Source organism: Mirounga leonina, unplaced genomic scaffold (assembly GCF_011800145.1).
Source record: "Mirounga leonina isolate KUSES-001 unplaced genomic scaffold, KU_Mleo_1.0 Mir_488, whole genome shotgun sequence".
Lineage (NCBI taxonomy): Eukaryota > Metazoa > Chordata > Mammalia > Carnivora > Phocidae > Mirounga > Mirounga leonina.
Genome location: NW_023270777.1, coordinates 1995526 through 2014158, shown reverse-complemented (window position 1 = coordinate 2014158; position 18633 = coordinate 1995526). Strand labels below are relative to the sequence as shown.

The 18633-nt window shown below is 57.6% G+C and overlaps 2 protein-coding genes across 9 annotated transcripts in view; both read left to right on the top strand.

The window, feature by feature from the left end:
• The window catches only part of DLG4 (discs large MAGUK scaffold protein 4), a 22211-nt gene extending 18003 nt beyond the window's left edge, over window positions 1–4208 (top strand). For all 8 annotated transcript variants that reach the window (XM_034989435.1, XM_034989434.1, XM_034989433.1 and 5 more), the window contains 9 exons: window positions 140–316; window positions 505–541; window positions 631–658; window positions 788–835; window positions 957–1058; window positions 1378–1550; window positions 2473–2582; window positions 3115–3206; window positions 3423–4208. In XM_034989435.1, coding sequence (XP_034845326.1) covers window positions 140–316; window positions 505–541; window positions 631–658; window positions 788–835; window positions 957–1058; window positions 1378–1550; window positions 2473–2582; window positions 3115–3206; window positions 3423–3529 — 874 coding nt within the window. In that variant the 3' untranslated portion in view covers window positions 3530–4208. The remainder of the gene's footprint in view (window positions 1–139; window positions 317–504; window positions 542–630; window positions 659–787; window positions 836–956; window positions 1059–1377; window positions 1551–2472; window positions 2583–3114; window positions 3207–3422) is intronic.
• An 899-nt stretch (window positions 4209–5107) lies between these two features.
• On the top strand, window positions 5108–16621 carry LOC117999987 (asialoglycoprotein receptor 1-like). The gene is made up of 10 exons (XM_034989431.1): window positions 5108–5835; window positions 12634–12723; window positions 13735–13851; window positions 14004–14099; window positions 14187–14258; window positions 14366–14452; window positions 14540–14691; window positions 14770–14876; window positions 14973–16089; window positions 16311–16621. The coding sequence occupies exons 2-9, from the start codon at window positions 12657–12659 to the stop codon at window positions 15127–15129; spliced, it is 855 nt and encodes a 284-aa protein (XP_034845322.1). The 5' UTR covers window positions 5108–5835; window positions 12634–12656; the 3' UTR covers window positions 15130–16089; window positions 16311–16621.
• The last annotated feature ends 2012 nt before the right edge of the window (window positions 16622–18633 follow it).

The following is an 18633-nucleotide window of genomic DNA, read 5'->3' as shown; positions in this document are numbered from 1 at the left end:
CCATGCAGTTTGTGGGTTCCTTGCAGTCCGTCCCCGCCCCCGCCGTCAGAGGGCCGTCAGCCCCCGCGCTCGGCTGCACACCCCTGGTCTGGGGGCCCGGGCGGGCTCTCTGACCGCTGGCCGCCCGCCCGCCTTCCAGGGCCCTGTTTGACTATGACAAGACCAAGGACTGCGGCTTCCTGAGCCAGGCCCTGAGCTTCCGCTTCGGGGACGTGCTGCATGTGATCGACGCCAGCGATGAGGAGTGGTGGCAGGCGCGGCGGGTCCACTCCGACAGCGAGACGGATGACATCGGCTTCATCCCCAGCAAACGGCGGTGAGGCTCCCGGGGCCGTAGCCCTCCTGCCGCAGGCGCTCAGGTCCCAGAGGTGGTGGGGGCGGGGGGGGGGGCAGCCTCGAGGGCGCGGCCTCTGTCCGCCGCGCACTGTCCCTCCCGTGAGCCTTTGGAGCAGGGCCTCTCGCCGGCCATCTCCCTACCCTCCCATCCCTCCATGTCCACCACAGGGTTGAACGACGCGAGTGGTCGAGGTTAAAGGCCAAGGTAGGTGGGGGGAGTGAGCTGGGGGGGGAGGAGCGGGGGCCTCACGGGGCGGCACTCTGCCAACCACGTGGCCTGCTCTCTCTTCGCAGGATTGGGGCTCCAGCTCTGGATCACAGGGTAGGTAGGGTCAGTTTGGCAGCCCAGGGTGAGGGGGCCCTGAGCTTCTCTTGATAGCCTCAGGAAGGCGACACGGGGCCCCGAGTCCCCTGTCTCAGAGCCCCTCGCAGATGCCCTGCCTCCCACTAGGTCGAGAAGACTCCGTTCTGAGCTACGAGACGGTGACGCAGATGGAAGGTAAGTCCCAGCCCTGCTGCTCAGGTAGGGGGGAGGGCGCCGGCACCCCCCCACCGCCCCCCGCCCCCCGCCCTGGCCGCTCCCGCCCCGCGGTCCGCCTGAGCTGGCTCTCTGTCCGCAGTGCACTACGCTCGCCCCATCATCATCCTTGGGCCCACTAAGGACCGAGCCAATGATGACCTGCTCTCCGAGTTCCCCGACAAGTTCGGATCCTGTGTTCCCCGTGAGTGCCGGGGCCCCGGGGCGGTGGGGGCGGGGCCCAGCCGGACCTCAGGCAGAGCGGCCGCAGGGGCCGGGGTGCAGGAGGACAGCGGGGTTCTCAGAGTAGTGAAGTCAGGAATTCACAGGGTGCTTCTCAGCTGCCCTCATGCTCCCAGGTTGGGGATCAGGGAGAGGGGCCCTGGGGAGGGGGGCTGGGGGCGGCAGTGCTGCCCTCCCCCCGCAGTCCTGGTCTCCCCAGCAGCCGCCTTCCACGAAGGAACAGGCTTTCCGCTGGAGGGATGGTGGTTAGATCTTCGGGGGGTGGGTTGACTTCCTGGCAGACACGACGCGGCCCAAGCGGGAGTACGAGATAGATGGCCGGGACTACCACTTCGTGTCCTCCCGGGAGAAAATGGAGAAGGACATCCAGGCGCACAAGTTCATTGAGGCCGGCCAGTACAATAGCCATCTGTATGGGACGAGCGTCCAGTCCGTGCGGGAGGTGGCTGAGCAGGTAGGACCTGCGGGCGCCCGGCCTCTTCCTCCTCCCCTCTCCCCACCCCATGGCCTTCCCTAGCTCTCTCTAACTCTCTCTCTCTCTCTGTCTCTTTCCCTGCTGGGTCTCCACTCCCTCCTCGGCCTCCTTCTCCTCTTGGGCAACTCTGTCTGACCGCCTGCTCCCCCTGCCACCCTCCCTCGCTCGCTGCCTGACCCCAAACTCCTCGCCACCATCTGTCCCCTCCTCTCCCCTTCCCTCCTCCTTGCCCCGTTTCTCCTCTCTTCCCCTGGCCTTGCCCTTGGTGGCTTGGCCTCCCCGACTTGGTCCCTCCCTCTGTCCCGCCCCCCTGTGGCCCTTTGCCTTGGCCTGTTCCCGGGGGTCTGCACCCCCCTCTCCTGCTCCTCGGCCTCCTCCTTTCCCCCCCTCCCCACCCTGCCCTCTCTCCCTCCATGGCTCCTTTCTCCATCTGCCTCTCCTCTCTCCCACCTGTCTCTCCTTGTTTCTTCCATCTGTCTGTCCTCTGTCTGCCCCCCCATCCTACTTCCTCTCTCCATTCCCCTTCCTTTCTCCTGCTCCTGCCCTCCACACTCCCTCTCTGCTCACTGCCGCCCCTCTGGCCTTGCTCTGTCCCATCTTCTGGGCCCCCATCCTGCCTGTCCCTCACCCCTCCCTCGTTCCCTCCAACCCCCTCCTCCTGTGCTGGCTTCTCCCTTTGCTCTCCGTCTGCCCCTTCCTTTTTCTCTCTGTCTTTCGCTCTGTCTGTACTCCCTTCCCACCTTGACTCCCTGCTCACCTGTCTTTTCACATCCATGTCGCTGCCCCTTTGGCCAACCTCCCATCCCCCACTTTTCCACATCCTGTGTCCTGTCCCGGTACCTCTTGTCTGTCCTTGCCCGCCACCTGCCGGTGCCCCTCCGCCCACCCTGCCTGCCCCCAGGGGAAGCACTGCATCCTCGATGTCTCGGCCAATGCCGTGCGGCGGCTGCAGGCGGCCCACCTGCACCCTATCGCCATCTTCATCCGCCCCCGCTCCCTGGAGAATGTGCTGTGAGTATGGTCCCAGGGGGCCTCCCCTTTAGCCCCCCACACCTGTGGCCCGGGGCCTCAGAAGGCCTCTGCTGAACTCTCCCCTCAGAACCTGGGACAGCAGCTCCAGCAGCCCTCGAGGGGGGTCTGCCCCTGGAGCTGGAGCCCAGAGGATGCAGGGAATCCCAGGCCTTTCCCTTCCTCTCCAGCCTTCGGCTGAGCAGCATTGCCACTCCCAGCAGCCCCTGGGGCATACACCTGCTGGGACGAGCCAGGGCCTTCGGGCTGTTGGGAGTTAGAGTCTGGTGCCTTCACTGGGGCTGAAGGCTGGAAGGATGAGGCTCTGGAGAGGTCCCCGGAGTGGCCACACCCGGCTGGGGTGGGTCATGGGGTGGGGGGTGGTCATCGCGACCCCGGAGGACATCGGGAATTGTGTGTTCTGCTACATGCTCCAAATGAGAAAATAGTGTGACCACGTCGGGTCCCTGGACGGAGGAGGTAAAAGGTGGGGCGGGACCCACACTCAGGTGCGCATCTCTCTCGCTGTCCACAGAGAGATCAATAAGCGGATCACAGAGGAGCAAGCCCGCAAAGCCTTCGACAGAGCCACCAAGCTGGAGCAGGAATTCACAGAGTGCTTCTCAGGTGAGACCGCCGTGCCCCCCCCCCCGCCCCGCCCGCCCGCTCAGGTTCTGCCGAGGGGCTGCGCCGGGTGGATGGATTGGAAAGAGGCCCTCGTTGGGTGGGTGCGGCCCCGCAGCTCTTGGCCTGGAGTCTGAGGCAAAGCTACCCCATGCTCTGGGCCCACGCCGCTCTCTTCGGAGGGCGTCCAGCCTCACTGCCTGCTCCCCCCGCCCCCAGCCATCGTGGAGGGCGACAGCTTTGAGGAGATCTACCACAAGGTGAAGCGTGTCATCGAGGACCTCTCAGGCCCCTACATCTGGGTCCCGGCCCGAGAGAGACTCTGACTCCCGCCCTGGCGTGGCCTGGACTCGCCCCGCCTCCCTCATGCGGGCCCCTTGGTCTGGACTGAATTGCCCAAGCCCTTCGCGCCCCCTAGCCTCCCTCCCGTCCCTTCTTATTTATTTCCTTTCTAACTGGATCCAGCCCTGGAGGGGGGACACTCCCCTGCATGTATCCCCGCACCCCAGAACTGGGCTCCAGAACCCCAGGAACCTGGGGTCTGGGGTGGGGAGCCGGGCTCCTGGTCCCGAGCCCGTGCTCCTGAGGACCTGAGCCCCTGCCCACCCCCAACGCACACACAAGCCCAGCAGGGGCCGCCTGCCCTCCCCTACCTTCTCCCACACACATTCCAGAAGTCAGGGCCCCCTCAAGGAGCACCCCAATGCAGGGACGCAGGGCCACAGGCCTCCTCTCTCTCCTGAGGCAAGGCCTGGGGCCCCCCTGCCCCCGTCAGAACTCCCCAGGTCCCTTGGTTTAGCATTTATTTTTTCCCTTTTTTTTTCTTCTCAAAGGTGGTTTTTTGGGGGGATAAGTGGGGGGACCCTGCTGTGGGCCCCCTGCCTTCCACACGCCCCCCACCTTTTTTCTTTGCTGGTTTGCATGAGTGGAAGGTCTAACTGTGGCTTTTTTTTTTTCCTGGGATTTATTTTTTATTTTATTTTATTTTATTTTTTTGGGGGGAAAGGGGAGGGATGGGTCTAGGGAGTGGGAGCGTGGGAGGGAGGGTGGGGGGCAGGGGTTGGGGGTCGGGCATCTGGGAGCCAGGGGAAGACTGGAAATGCTGCCGCCTTCTGCAATTTATTTATTATTTTTTTTGAGAGAGTGAAAGGAAGAGACAGATACTTGAAACCTGGTGTGTGGCCTGGTTATTTGGGACGTGGGTGAGGAGGGAGTCAGGGTGGGAGCGTAGGGATGGGCCTGGTAGTCAGATCCTTCTTCACGCCAGCCCAGAAAGGGGAGAGTGCCCTGAAAGGGGTCTCGGAGGGAACCTGAAACCAGGGACCCTGAGTCAGTAGTGAAGTATGGGCCTGGGAAGGGCTGGAGGCACTGTCCAAAGTCACTGACCCAGAAAGACACCAGACCGGTATAGGGTCCCTGCAAACTTGGCCCAGCCCTGATCACTCCTCTGGGCCGTCTGGGGTAGCATGACGCTCTCGAAAGGAAAATATAGAAGAAACTTTCTTGGTTCAGGTTCATAGAGTTGTGGACAGAGCTGGGCTCTGGCAGTGAGGTTTACAGAGATTTGGTTGATAAGAAATGCCGTTACTAGATTTCTTTATGTCTCATCTCTATAGAAAGATTCGAAGCAGCTTTGCCAATAATCAGGGTAGGAGAATAGAACCTCAATACCAAAGATTTAAACAAAACAAAACAAAACAGATGCAGTAGCTATGAGGGGAAATATGCTCTCTGAGCTTCCTGGTAGACAGGGCAAAAAAGGAAACGGTCCATTACCTAGTTCTTTCTTTTTTTTTTTTTTAAAGATTTTATTTATTTATTTATTTGAGAGAGAGAGAGAGAAACAGCATGAGAGGGGATAGGGTCAGAGGGAGAAGCAGGCTCCCCGCTGAGCCGGGAGCCCGATGTGGGACTCGATCCCAGGACTCCGGGATCATGACCTGAGCCGAAGGCAGTCGCTTAACCAACTGAGCCACCCAGGCACCCCTACCTAGTTCTTTCTTATAAAGGAGCAAAAAAACTCTGGTTCTTTTAGGGAGTCAGATTTTCCTGACCCTAAGTCTCGCTGAAGCTTCTCAGATGCTCCTGTGTAGGGTATCGGTTCCTGGCTTTTCTTCTGCCGCTGTTCATATGCTTGATAGGCCCCTGCGGGGAAGACCTCAGCTGCAGCATCCATGAACCATTGCTGGCTCCCTCTGATTCAGGGGCCCCAAGGGGGGAGGCTGAGGTGGAGGGTGCTAAGAGTTGAGATGGTTAAGCCCGGAACAGTGCAGAAGTTACGAGTTGGACGAAAAAGATCCACCGCAGGGCCTAAGCTGATCCAAGGAGCGTGCTAGAGATCTAGGACAGTGGTCCTGTCCGTGGATCGCCCCACAGGAACTAATGTGCAGGGCTCTAAACAACCCAGCCCACTGACTCCTGGGGGTAGGCCCCCGGGGGTCTGCGTTTCAGGAAACCTCCCAGGTGACTCTGATGTTTTGCTGGGTGCAGAAGCATTGCTTCCAAGGACGTTTCTCAAATAATCCTTCTTTTAGCTTGGTTCTGCGTAGGAGCAGATGGTTTGAGGCTGTGCTGATGTTCTCTGCCATCGGCCGGAGGGAGAAATCTGTGAGCTGAGGAAGGTGTGTGCAAGGTAACGTGTCTGGATCTAAGGGGTTAAGGAGAGTTCACTGAAAAGGGGTTAGAATCACCTAATTCTGCATGCATCACTTTTTAGATTCTGAAAGGAATACATGTACCTTATAAAAATTCAAATAAATATAGAAATGCATATGGTTAAAAAAAAAAAAAAAGAAGTTCCCTCCCCATCTCATTCCACATACTCCTCAGAGGGAAGCGCTTTGGCAGTTTGTGGTGTGTTCTTCCAAATCTATAAAGAGCTCTTCCCTGGCCGGCTAAGGAGACCGTATGTTTGAGTGGATAGGCGCACTGGATTCCCAAGCAGACTGGGGTTCCAATCCTGGCTCCTCTTCTTCACTCCCCCTCGATTTCTTTCAGCAAGTACTTATTTGGCTCTCCCTGGGTGCCAAGCAGCGTTTGAAGTGCTGCGAGTGCAGTATCCTGGCCCTCCGGGACCCTGGGGTCCTCGCAGTGGGGACAGGAAGCGCAGGAATGCAGATCACAAAAATGATGATGGCCCTAGCCAGCAAAGACAGCGGCCGTGCGGTGCCGTGCGCGTCTTCGCTGGTGCAGACGGGGTGCTCAGGGAGGCGTCTCCGTGGAGCAGCGCTTGAATTACGGGCCCGCAGGGTGAGGAAGCGCGGGGCGGCTGGGGTGCCGGCTGGAGAGTGCGAGGAAGGACGAGGCGGGAAGGAGCTGGGGGTGCCGGAGGACACAAGGAGGTCACCGGGGTGGAGCGGGCCGGGGGGAAGGCAACAGAGGCGAGGGGGTCAGAGAAGCGAGCGGTTCGTGGGTCTGATAGAAGGTGCCCTGCAAAGCGGGCGGCGCGCGGCAGGTGGGCGCGGCGGGGCTGCCCTGCACGTGGCGCGAAGGCGCGGCAGGGGGCGCTAGAGAGCCGGGCGGGCGGCGCCGCGCGGCGAGGAGGGAGGTGGCCGGGCGCTGGGGCCGGGCTCAGAGCGCAGCTTGTGTGAGCCTCGGCTCCTCGAGCTCAAAGCGGGAACCGCCGCCGACCTCGCTGGGTTGCCGCGAGGAATAAAGGCGCGGCGCACCCAAGGTCCTCGGCACACAGCCCTGCCCCGGCTGGGAAGTGGGGCCCATGATCGCCGTTGGCCTCGTGGTCTGTTCTTCAGTTAAATAAAACCTGGAGACGGGGCGTTTTATTTATTTATTTTTAAGATTATTATTACTGTTTTTTAATTAGAGAGAGAATGAGAGCGAGGGAGAGCACAAGGAGGGGAGGGTCAGAGGGAGAGGCAGACTCCCTGCTGAGCAGGGAGCCCGATGCCGGACTCCATCCTGGGATTCCAGTCCTGAGCCGATCGATGGCAGTCACTTAACCAACTGAGCCACCCAGACGCGCAAACGGGGCGTTGTAATTGTTTCTAAACGTACACCTCTAAATAAAAGGTGGGAAAATGTGCACCGGGTCCCGGGTCCCAGAATCCTGGCTGGCCCAACACTGAGAAGCCAGAGCGGAGAAAGTTCTCACCCAGCAGCAGGGGCTATGGGGGGAACTTCTTCCCTTGTGGGGGCTCCCAGGACTGAGCCCCCAACCCCGTGCACCACTCGCTTAACCTCTCCCGCTTCATCTCCACCTGGGCCTTGCTCAGCTTCTCCTAGATTTGGGGAGCCACGGGGCACCCTCTTTGGAAAGTCAGCACTGAGCCTTCTGTTCATTAGCTCAGTCACCTCTTCGAGAGGCTTTCCAGGTGCTGACTTTGCAGCCAGAGAATGTGAGTGGCAGTCCAGACCCCAGGGGGCCGGGGGCAAGGGCCAGGGAGGCTCATCCCAAACCTGAAAGTGCTCTGCGAGGGGGTAGGCGGAGGCTGAGGGGGCTCAGCACCCACGTCTTCTGCACACTCAGCCAACACGCCAGGCCCCAGCTCTGCCCCAGGGGAGTTGCTGACCACCCTCCCAGAGATGGGGACAGATGTGCTCGGCTGTCCTGACCCCAGCCTTCCTCCTTGCCCGCATTCACAGGCCCTGGGGGGCTAGCCCCACTCTCTCGGCTGCGGCTGGCTGCGCTGCTAGTGATAAGAATCCAGATTGCTAGCATATGCGGAGCATCTAGTGCGTCCCAGGCCCTGTGCTAAGCGCTTTTCACCCATCCTCTCATTTAACCTCGGCACTAACTCTGAGCTGGGCCTTAAAGCCCCTCTCCAGATAAGGGCGAGGTGAGCTCAGATCTCAGAGCGGCTCTCATTCTGCTGCTCGGCTTCCCTGCCCTGACACCCTTCCTGGGGATCCCCCAGCTTTCAGCGCCCTTCCTTCCCTCTCTTCTCTGGGGCGTCCCCCCTGCCCCGAAGCACTTCCTTCTTCTGACTCACCCCATGATTGGAGGCCTTTCCCCCTCTCTCCCTGGCAGTCTGAGCCTGGCGCTTGGGCTCAGTCCCGGGCCCCTCGGACCGGTCGTGCTGGGGATCTTTATTCTGCTTCCTTCATCAGCAGGGACTGTCCTGGCTTCTTCCTTCCCACCGTGTCTCATGGGGCACGCTTCATTGCAGGGCCACACCTGAGGCAAGTTGCCTTGCCTGCAACTCTTCATGGGTCTTGGAGCCTGCAGCCAGGGTCTGAAACTTTGTTGTTCAGGTGCCCCATCTGTAAAATGTTGTCGAGCACGTCCCCCAATATATAGTCACCCATTTACTAATTCTAGACATGTTGCCAGCCTCCAATTATTCTCACCTCCCAGCATTCACACCCTTGAGCCATGCCTTCTGCACTGCACGGGGCTGACCCGGGTCACCACAAGGATACTGTGGAAATGATGGAGAGTTAACTCTGAGGGGAAGAAATTGTGGCTCTTGTCTTGGGCTCCCTGAATCCCTGGCTCTGGGGGCAGCCAGCTGCCCTGTTGTCAGGACACCCAGCAGCCCTGCGGGGTGGCCCACGTGGTGAGGAGCTGTGGGGAGTCACCTTGCAGGGGCTTCTGCAGCCTTGGTCCAAGTCTTCAAAGGAAAGTAGGCGTGATGGCATCTGGCCTCCAACCTCATGAGAGACCCGCCCCAGAGCCAAGGGGCTCAGCTCTATCCAGATTCCTGGCCCTCAGGAGCAGAGCGAGATGTTTTAAGTTGCTAGCTTGTGAAGGGACCACCTTGTTGCAACAAGTCACTAACAGGAGTAGAAGTCTGAAGACTAAGGATACAAATGTATATAAGTGGCTTGCTAATATTTTCTTGCCACACTCCCAGTGGATGATCTTGTGACCCCCTGGGGTTCACGTTCCCCACATTGGAGACGCTGAGCTTCCGAATAACATTCCCAGATCAGCCACCTGAGATCCAAGGCTCTCTGGGTGGCCTCCACTCCCTCTCAGGTCGTATCTCTTGGACTGCTCTCTCCTCTACCTGGGGTCACTTGCTCATTACTGCTGATGAAATCCTACCTGCTTTTATAGGCTGACCTGATAGAGCTCCTTTCCAGAGCCTTTCTTGATTGTGCAGGAGGTGGGAGTGCCAGGTTCCCGGCCCAGCCTCCCTGGACTGCTCTCTGCATGAGCTCCACAACCCGCAGGGAAGTGTACTCAGAGGGGGTGGGGTCACTCTGTGAAGTTTGGTCGGCAGAGCTCTAAGGGTGGCCCCCAAGATCCCACGCTGTCATCCCTGGAACCTGGATACGATGAGCTATCACTCTCATGATTGTGTTATGTTATAGGTAGTTGACCTTATATATGACCATATGATGGCCTTAAGAAAAGATTTTCCAAGTGGACCTAATCTAATCACACGGGCCCCTTTAAAAGCATAGAGGAGGGGCGCCTGGGTGGTTCAGTTGGTTAGGCGTCTGCCTTCGGCTCAGGTCATGGTCCCAGGGTCCTGGGATTGAGTCCCACATGGGCTCCCTGCTCAGCGGGAAGTCTGCTTCTCCCTCTGCCCCTCCCCCAGCTCATGCTTGTGCTCACTCTCTCTTTGAAATAAATAAATAAATAAAATCTTTATAAAAATAAAAAAAATAAAAGCGTAGAGGAAGTCAGATCTGAAGCAGAAGAAAGATTCCACGTGCTGCCGCTGACTTTGAAGATGGAGGGGTCACGTGACAAGGAGCGTGGGTGGCCCGCAGGGGAGGAGGGCAGCCCCTGGCCCACAGCCAGCAAGGAAGGGGGGACCTCAGTCCTACAGCTGCAAGGAACTGGGCTCTGTCAGCCACCTGAACATGTTAGAAGCATGTTCTTTTTCTCCTTCGCCTCCATTAACCAAAACAGTCCTGCCAGCACCTTGATCTCTCCAGAGCAGAGGACCCAGTTGGACTGTGTTTTAAGCCACTAAGTTTGTGATACTTAGTTACTCAGCAGTAGAGAATTAACACGTGAGGCTCTATGTCCCTGAAGACCTAGCATAATTTAAGATGTATATTCTCCTTTTTTAAAGTAGGCTCCACGCCCAACATGGGGCTCGAACGCACGACCCTGAGATCAAATTCGCAGGCTCTACCGACTGAGCCAGCCAGGTGCCCCCAAGATATGTATTATTAAAGGAATAAATGTAAGGGGTGGGTGAGTTCTCAGCATAAACACACCACCATTGTGGCGTCGTTTTCTCTCTGGCTACTTTTTCGTTTTTTCGGACTGTCTCTGGTATTTTGCAGGAGCCTCACTTGTAAATTAGTGGCCCGGTCGGTCAGTGTATCATGTTTGTCTGGCTTTCTTCACGTTGTTTTATCACCTCGGACTCCCATTCTAAAGCTATTGGCTTTGGAGAGCATTTGTCAGCTCCGATCTGCATCCTGCTCCCTTATCAGTGGGTTTGGGGTTCGTGGTTACAGGTAAAAACCAGATTTCAGAAACATCGTATTCCAGTGTAACATGCAAACAGAGGAAGGCATAAATCCGAAGTGCACAGCTTTCTTCAGTTTCACAAATGGAACACGCCCATGCAACCGGGGTCCAGATCGAGAAGCTGTGTTTCCGTTACCCAGAAGCCCTCTTGTGCTACCTCCCAGTCACTGCTTCTTCTTCTTCTTCTTTTTTTTTTTTTTTAAGATTTTATTTATTTATTTGACAGAGACACAGCGAGAGAGGGAATACAAGCAGGGGGAATAGGAGAGGGAGAAGCAGGCTTCCCGCGGAGCAGGGAGCCCGATGCGGGGCTCCATCCCAGGACCCCGGGATCATGACCTGAGCTGAAGGCAGATGCTTAACGCCAGTCACTGCTTCTGCAAAACTAACTACTATTGTGCTCAAAGCAGCATAGGTTTGTTTGCCTGAATAAACCAGATTGCGAGTGATGATATCAGAGGATGCTAAACTCACAGCCCCACAGTCCCCAAGATGACTGGCCACAGTCCCAGTGCGTGCAAACAACAGGGGGCTTTTCAGGACACAGACAGATGAGGGTGCGCCCAGGCCTTTCATATTTCATGCAAGGACCACATTCCTAAGGTCTCATATAATGTGAAACTCTCATAATAAAGTCTAGTTCTGTCACTGAAATGACTGTAACATAAGGTTTGCACACCCTCTCATGTGGGGCCTAAAGCGAGACTAATTAACATCTTTACTATTGCCCAATTCCCAGTTTAGCATAATTCAAACCAACACACTCCTCCCTGAAACCCCCGTGGGGCTGTGAGGGTCTGCGCTTTAGCTTCTCGCAGAGCCCAGGGCCCCGCCGTGGTGATGGCATGGGATCCCGGTTCTGGGTGTGGCTTGGGGACAGAGCACAGTTCCTGGAGCCGGAAGGCTTACATTCTAGACCTCCCTCTGCTCCTCCTTGCACTTTATAACCCTGGGTAAGCTCTTACCTGCTGGGCCTGTTCCCTCATCTGCAAATGGGACTAAGCTCTGGGGTTCATGAGAGGAGTTCCCTGATGAGAAGCCTTGGGCACACAGTAGGAGCCGATGGGAGCTTGTTGGCACCAATCCCAGCTGGGGTGGGAAAAAACTGCTCACCTGTCTCTCCCCGCACCACCCCCATGCTGCCTGGAGGACTTTGCTCCCTGGGAGAGTGAAGCCAGCGAGCCCCAAGCCCGAGAGCCTGGAGAGCCTGGCCGCTGAACCTCCACGGGAGGCTGGGGCCCAGGCTCAGATGCCAGGGTCAGAGCCCGGATTGGGCAAGAGCAGAGCGTGAGGCCCCCTCTTCCTGGTCAGGGATATTTGGAAACACCAACAATTCTGAGAAATTTAGCAGCAGGAAGTGAAAGGAGGCAGGGTGCATGCTCCCAGGGCGCCTTCTGGACTGGCTCCCCATCCCAAATCCTGCAGAGATTAGTGGGGTGACTGGCAGGGGCGTGAGGGGGAGAGGGACAGACCAGGCGACTCCCCCTCCCTGGGGAGGAAAGCAGGGGCGACCCATCCCCCACTCCCACTCCACACATCCCCTGAGTTCCAAATCCTTTTTCACCTCTGTTTACTGTCCAAAGTCCCGGGCACTGGGGATGCCAGGTTCCGAGTGTTGGGACACACGCGCGCACACACACGCACACGCACAGGCAGACGCAGACACGCAGCGCTCAGGGCCCTCGTATGGACCCTGCTCCCTCCCCTCCCACCGTCCAGGGCTGTCCGTGCATCCCAAGCCTCCAGGCTTCAGCCCCCTTCTTAGCCTAGGATCTGCACAGCATTGAGGGATCCAGGAACCAACCTCAAGACCGTCAGCAAGTAAAAGGGGAGGAAGGGCAGGGGACCGGGACTGACGAGTGGAGCGGGGGGTGCTGGGCAGGAAAACTTCAGAGGAAGAAGTCTGGATGTCAGGCCTGGGAGCGAATGGGAGAAAGAATGTTTTCCTATAGCCACCAATCGCTTAGAAACGGACTGGACCCCACAGCCTGGCTCCGTTGGGCCCCAGCCTCAGCCCTAACCCCAGCCTTGTCCCAGGCCCAGGTCCAGCCAACCCTACCATGACAAATGACTATCAAGATCTTCAGCATCTGGACAACGAGGACAATGACCATCAGCTCCGACAAGGTAAGGGGACGCTTCCTTCCAGTTCTGAAAAGTGAGCGTGAGGTGGCTCTTGAACCCTTGCCTCAGCTCCCCCTTCCTCCTGTGACCCTGCCCCTGTCCCTGGGTCTGCCCCACTCACCAGGAGATGGTCTGAGCCGTCCCCTCTTGGGGGACGTGGAGGCTGTGGGGCTGGAGCCCCTTTCTCTGTGACGGGACTCCCAGGCCTCCGCAGGCCTCCTGAGCCTTGCCACGCACGACGCCCACTGCTCAGGAGCTTGGGGGGGGGGGTGCGGATCCAGGGGCCCAGGAGTGACCGGGAGGTGTTAGGTCCCCCTTCTTCCCTCGAACACCTGGTGAGCCTTGGCCCCGTGTGTGAGTGTGTATGAGCGTGAGTGCCCCAGGTGCCCGGGGCCATTTGGTCAAGGGGTCAGACTTCGGTGAGGAGGCCAAGGGACCAAGTATCCAAGGAGGATGAGGCCCCCATCCAACAGAAACAAGCCCCCCTTCTTTCTCCTGCGAGCAGGGATGCTGTTTGGGCTGAGCAGGAGGGGCCTTGGGGATGGGTGTAGGGGGAGGGTTGCAGGTGGGGGCAACTCGGGGGGCTCTGGCTGCTCGGTCTTCTGTCCCTGCGCCCAGCCAGGGCAGTGGGGTTCATGGGGAGAGGAAGAAACCTCCTCCCCTTTCCTCCCCTTTCTGGGGTGGGCTGGGGGCAGCGACCCCGTCCCCCCACCCACTCCTCGGGCTGCGGCCGGCAAGCTCTAGGCTCGAAGAGGCTCATCAGCGTCTGTGACACAGGCCGGACACTAGGTGTCAGCAGAGGCTCAGGGCCCGCGCGGGCTGGGGCGGGGCCAAGCTGGGGGCCCCCCTCCAGCTGCCCCTGGCCGCTCAGGGTCCCCAACCACCCGGACTTCTTAATCCCTATGGTTCCTCCTCGTCCAGGAGAGGAGCCTTAGCCCGCTGTCGTCCGGCGGCCCCAGAGCTGCCCGGCTGCCCCTGTGTCCCTGAGACCGCGATGCCCCCCCCTCTTGCTAGGGCCACCCGCCTCGCAGCCGCTGTTCCGGCGGCTCTGCTCCGGACCCTGCCTCCTGCGGCTCTCCCTGGGCCTCGGCCTCCTGCTGCTGGTGGTTGTCTGTGTCATCGGATCCCAGAGTGGGTGCCCTGGGAGTGGGCTGGGAGGGGAGCCGCGCCGGGGGCTGGGGCGGGGGGGGGTGGGCAGGGGTGGGAGAGGGCTGACTTCCGCGACGGCGGACGCGGCCCCCTCCTTCTGCCCACTGCACACCGTCTCCCCCTCCCCCGCCCAGACTCCAGGCTGCAGGCGGAGCTGCAGGCCCTGAGAGAGACCTTCCGCAACTTAACAGCGAGCGCCGAGGTCGAGGTCAAGGCCCTGAGCAGCCAGGGTGAGGGGGCCCGGGGCTGGGGCTGGGGGGCCGTGGAACGCTAGGGATGCGGGGGTGGGGGGGCCGCTGAGCAGGTGTCTCCCCCAGGAGGAAGTGTGGGCAGAAAGATGAAGTCGCTGGAGTCCCAGCTGGAGAAACAGAAGCAGGACCTGAGCGAAGGTCAGAGACCCCGCGGGTGTGCTGCGCGGGGCCCCTCGGGCCAAACCCAGGGGTGTGGCGGCGCGCGCGAGTGACCCCCGCCCCCGCCCGCGCCCCCCGCCCCCCAGATCACGCGGGCCTGCTGTTGCACGTGAAGCAGTTCGTGTCGGACCTGCGAAGCCTGAGCTGTCAGATGGCCGTGCTCCACGGCAACGGTGAGGGGGAGGCGGGGGCGCGCGCGCGCGGCCGCCCCCCGCCCCGCCGGCCGCTCCTGAGCGCCCCCGCCCTCCCCGGCCCCCCAGGCTCGGCGAGGGCCTGCTGCCCGGTCAACTGGCTGGAGCACGGGGGCAGCTGCTACTGGTTCTCCCGCTCCGGGAAGTCCTGGGCCGAGGCGGACCGGTACTGCCAGCTGGAGGGCGCGCACCTGGTGGTGGTGGGCTCCTGGGAGGAGCAGGTGAGCGCCCGGGGGCTGGCGCGCAGGGGCGGGGCTGGCGGCTCCGGGGAGCGCTCACCACCCCTCCCCTGCCCCCAGAAGTTTGTCCAGCACCACATGGGTCCTGTGAACACCTGGATGGGCCTCACCGACCAGAGTGGGCTCTGGAAGTGGGTGGACGGGACGGACTACGAGACGAGCTTCAAGTGAGTGTGCGCGCCCCCGGGGCCCCGGGGCTCGGCCGGAGGGGGCCGGGGGGGCCGGGGGGGGCCGGGGGGGCGCCCATCCGCTCGTCTCCGCAGGAACTGGAGGCCCGAGCAGCCGGACGACTGGTACGGCCACGGGCTCGGGGGAGGCGAGGACTGCGCGCATTTCACCGACGACGGCCGCTGGAACGACGACGTGTGCCAGAGACCCTACCGCTGGGTGTGCGAGACCGCGCGCGAGCCGGCCCGCTAGGAGCCTCCTCTCCCCTAATTTATTTCCTCCGTGCCTCCACCTGCCCCGTGACCCTCCCGTCGGGGGCGGGGGTGCTCCTCCACTGTCTCGGGATGGCTCATCCAGGGTTTTGAGGGAAGGGGAAAGACGCCGTCTGAGGAACGTACGATCGCGTTTGGCGGGGCGGGGAGATCGAAGCCCCTGCCACCTGCTGCAGCCTGCAGCGTATGGTCATCCTTTTTTGGAGTAAAAAGACCAGAAATACTCTAAACGGGCCATGCGTTGTCTGGTTATTGGGCATTAGGAATCGGGAGTGGGCTGGTTGGTGGGAAGCCTGGGGCAGGCCGCGGGGCCCGGTGAGAACCCCATGGGCTTTGGTGCTTACAGGGATGGGAGTTAGGGCTCCTGTTCTGAGTCTCCCCGGTAAAGGTGTCCCGTTGCTGGGGACCGCCGCACCTGCAGCAGTTCCCCTAGGACCAGAGTCACCCCGATGTGTCCAGTGCTTCAGAGGCTTTGAATGAAACTCACTGGTGTCCGCTGCGTGCATTACAGTGGACAGAGGTAGTATCCACAGACAGGCAACAAATACAGTGAACATGAAGATGAGCCTACCACCGAGAACCGCTAAACCTGCAAAGAAAGCCAGAAAACCAGGAGCGAGGCAGAGAAGCCCCCAAATAAACGGAATCCACAACCCAGGATGGTTCACGGGAACGAACACATTAAGACTTTGCAGACACTCACTGGATTATCAGCAAACATTGAATGAACACAAAAGTGGAGACAGAGACAGATCTATCAGCATATGAAGGGCTCACCATCTTTCCAGATAACTTTGACTATAAGAGAAAATAAAAGTGAAGCAGTCAGGTAATTGAGAAATGAACGAGCAGAGCACTACATACTGAGATTGTGGGATGGTCTAAAGCAGTTCTCGGGAGGAAAGGTATATAGACTGAAGTACATTTGTTAAAATACAAGGTTGGGGCGCCTGGGTGGCTCAGTTGGTTAAGCGACTGCCTTCGGCTCAGGTCATGATCCTGGAGTCCCGGGATCGAGTCCCGCATCGGGCTCCCTGCTCGGCAGGGAGCCTGCTTCTCCCTCTGACCTTCCCCCCTCTCATGTGCTCTCTCTCTCTCATTCTCTCTGTCTCAAATAAATAAATAAATCTAAAAAATAAAAATAAAAAAATAAAAAACAAGGTTGAATGGAAATAAGCTAAGTTTCAACTCAAGGGACTTGAAAAAGAACAAAACCCCTCAGAATAGAAAGCAGGGATTTATTAACAAATCATCAACCACAGTGTATGTATTCTATTCGAGTACACTGGGACATTTAAAAAAATGAGCAAATACTGGGCCATCAAGCGAGTTTTAACAAATTTTGAATAGAGATTTCCACTATAAGGACCAGAAAGATAAAATTCCTATATAAGTCATTAGCAAACCCAATCAAATGATGTATTAAAAAAATACGTTGGGGAGGCTAGGTGGCTCAGTTGGTTAAGCGTCTGACTCTTAATTTCAGCTCAGATCATGATCTTGGGGTCATGAGATCAAGCCCCACATCAGGCTCTTTGCTCAGTGGGGAGTCTGCTTGAGATTCTCTCCCCTTCCCTCCTGCCCCTCCCCCCCCATAAATAAATAGGAGCGCCTGGTTGGCTCAGTTAGTTAAGCGGCTGCCTTCGGCTCAGGTCACGATCCGGGGGTCCTGGGGTAGAGCCCCGCATCGGGCTCCCTGCTCAGCGTGGAGTCTGCTTCTCCTTCTCCCTCTGCTGTTCCCCCTGCTTGTGCTCTCTCTCTGTCAGATAAAAAAACAAAATCTTTTTTTTTTTTTTTAAGATTTCATTTATTTATCTGACAGAGAGAGTGAGAGAGGGAACACAAGCAGGGGGAGTGGGTGCCCCACATAAACAAAATCTTAAAACAAAACATGTTTGGGGTGCCTGGGTGGCTCAGTTGGTTAAGCGACTGCCTTCGGCTCAGGTCATGATCCTGGAGTCCCGGGATCGAGTCCCGCATCGGGCTCCCTGCTCAGCCGAGAGTCTGTTCCTCCCTCTGACCCTCCCCCCTCTTGTGCTCTCTCTCTCTCTCTCAAATAAATAAAAACAAAAACACATGTTTGTCAAAGAAAGACAAATACCAAATGATTTCATTCATATGTAGAATTTAGAAATGGAACAAATGAGCAAAGGGAAAACAAAAAGAGACAAACCAAGAACCAGACTCTGAACTTTAGAGAAGAAACTGATGGTCACGCGGGGGTGGGGGTGGGCGGGGTGGGTGGGAATGGGTGAAACAGGTGTTGGGGATTAAGGAGGGCACTTGTGATGAGCCCAGGTGTTGTATGGAAGGGATGAATCACTAAATTCTACACCTGAGACTAATACTGCACTATATGTTAACTAGCTGGAATTTAAATAAAAACTTGGAAAAAGAAAGAATTAAGAGATGGTTTAAAATAAAAATCTATTAATAAAATAGACTTAGGGATTACAGAAGACCAATGGAGTACAAAAGAACAAAATTGCATAATGTGGAAAAAGCGCTTGGCAACCTTTTTTAGGACCTCAGTTACTTCTTTTTGTTGAGCTACAATCTCACTATATAGATTCTGTCAGTCTTCCAAGACGTCTGCCCCGCTCCAGCCACGACACCTTTCAGGCAAGAGAAAGGAGAAAAGAGTCAGAGAAAAGTACCTCTCTGTGAGGACACTTCTGGAAGCACTTCAGCTTGCATCTCTTCGATGAGAACTGGTCCCAAGGCAACAGCCCCAAATGGGGCTGAGAAGTGGACTCTATACTCCAGGGGGTCAGATTTCAGCTAAAAGCAAGGGGATTTTACTGATGTGGCACAGGAATCAGCAAATGGTGGCCCTCACATGTTTTTGTAAATTAAGGTGAACACCTTATTTATTTATTTGAGAGAGAGAGCGCTAGCGAGCACAAGCAGGGGGAGCAGGAGAGGGAGAAGCAGGCTTCCCGCTGAGCAGGGAGCCCGATGTGGGGCTCGACCCCAGGACCCTGGGATCATGACCTGAGCCAAAGGCAGATGCTTAACTACTGAGCCACCCAGGCGCCCCTGTAAATAAAGGTGTTTGTTTTGTTTTGTTTTTTTGGTGACTCCACTGGGACTCGAATGTAAATAAAGTTTTATTGGAACATGCCATGCTCATTTGTTTACATACTGCTTGTGATTGCTTTCAGGCTAGAGGTAGAATTGAGTAGTTAGGACAAAGTCAGCAAAGCCAAAAATATTTGCTGTCTGACTCTTTGCAGAAAACGTTTGCTGACTCCTGGTGTACCGTAAGGGGGAGACTGCGGATTGGGGTCAATTAGAAGTTTATTCCCCACTATTATTAGTGCTGTTGTTTTACAACCATCAGGGGATCCTGACCAAACTGCAGAAAGCAGGAAAAGGCATTGGAGGTGTAAGAATTGGAAAGGAAGAGATAACACAACACGATCATTTACCCGGAAAGTCAACACCATCAACAAACAATTAGACCTAACAAGAAGCTTTGGCA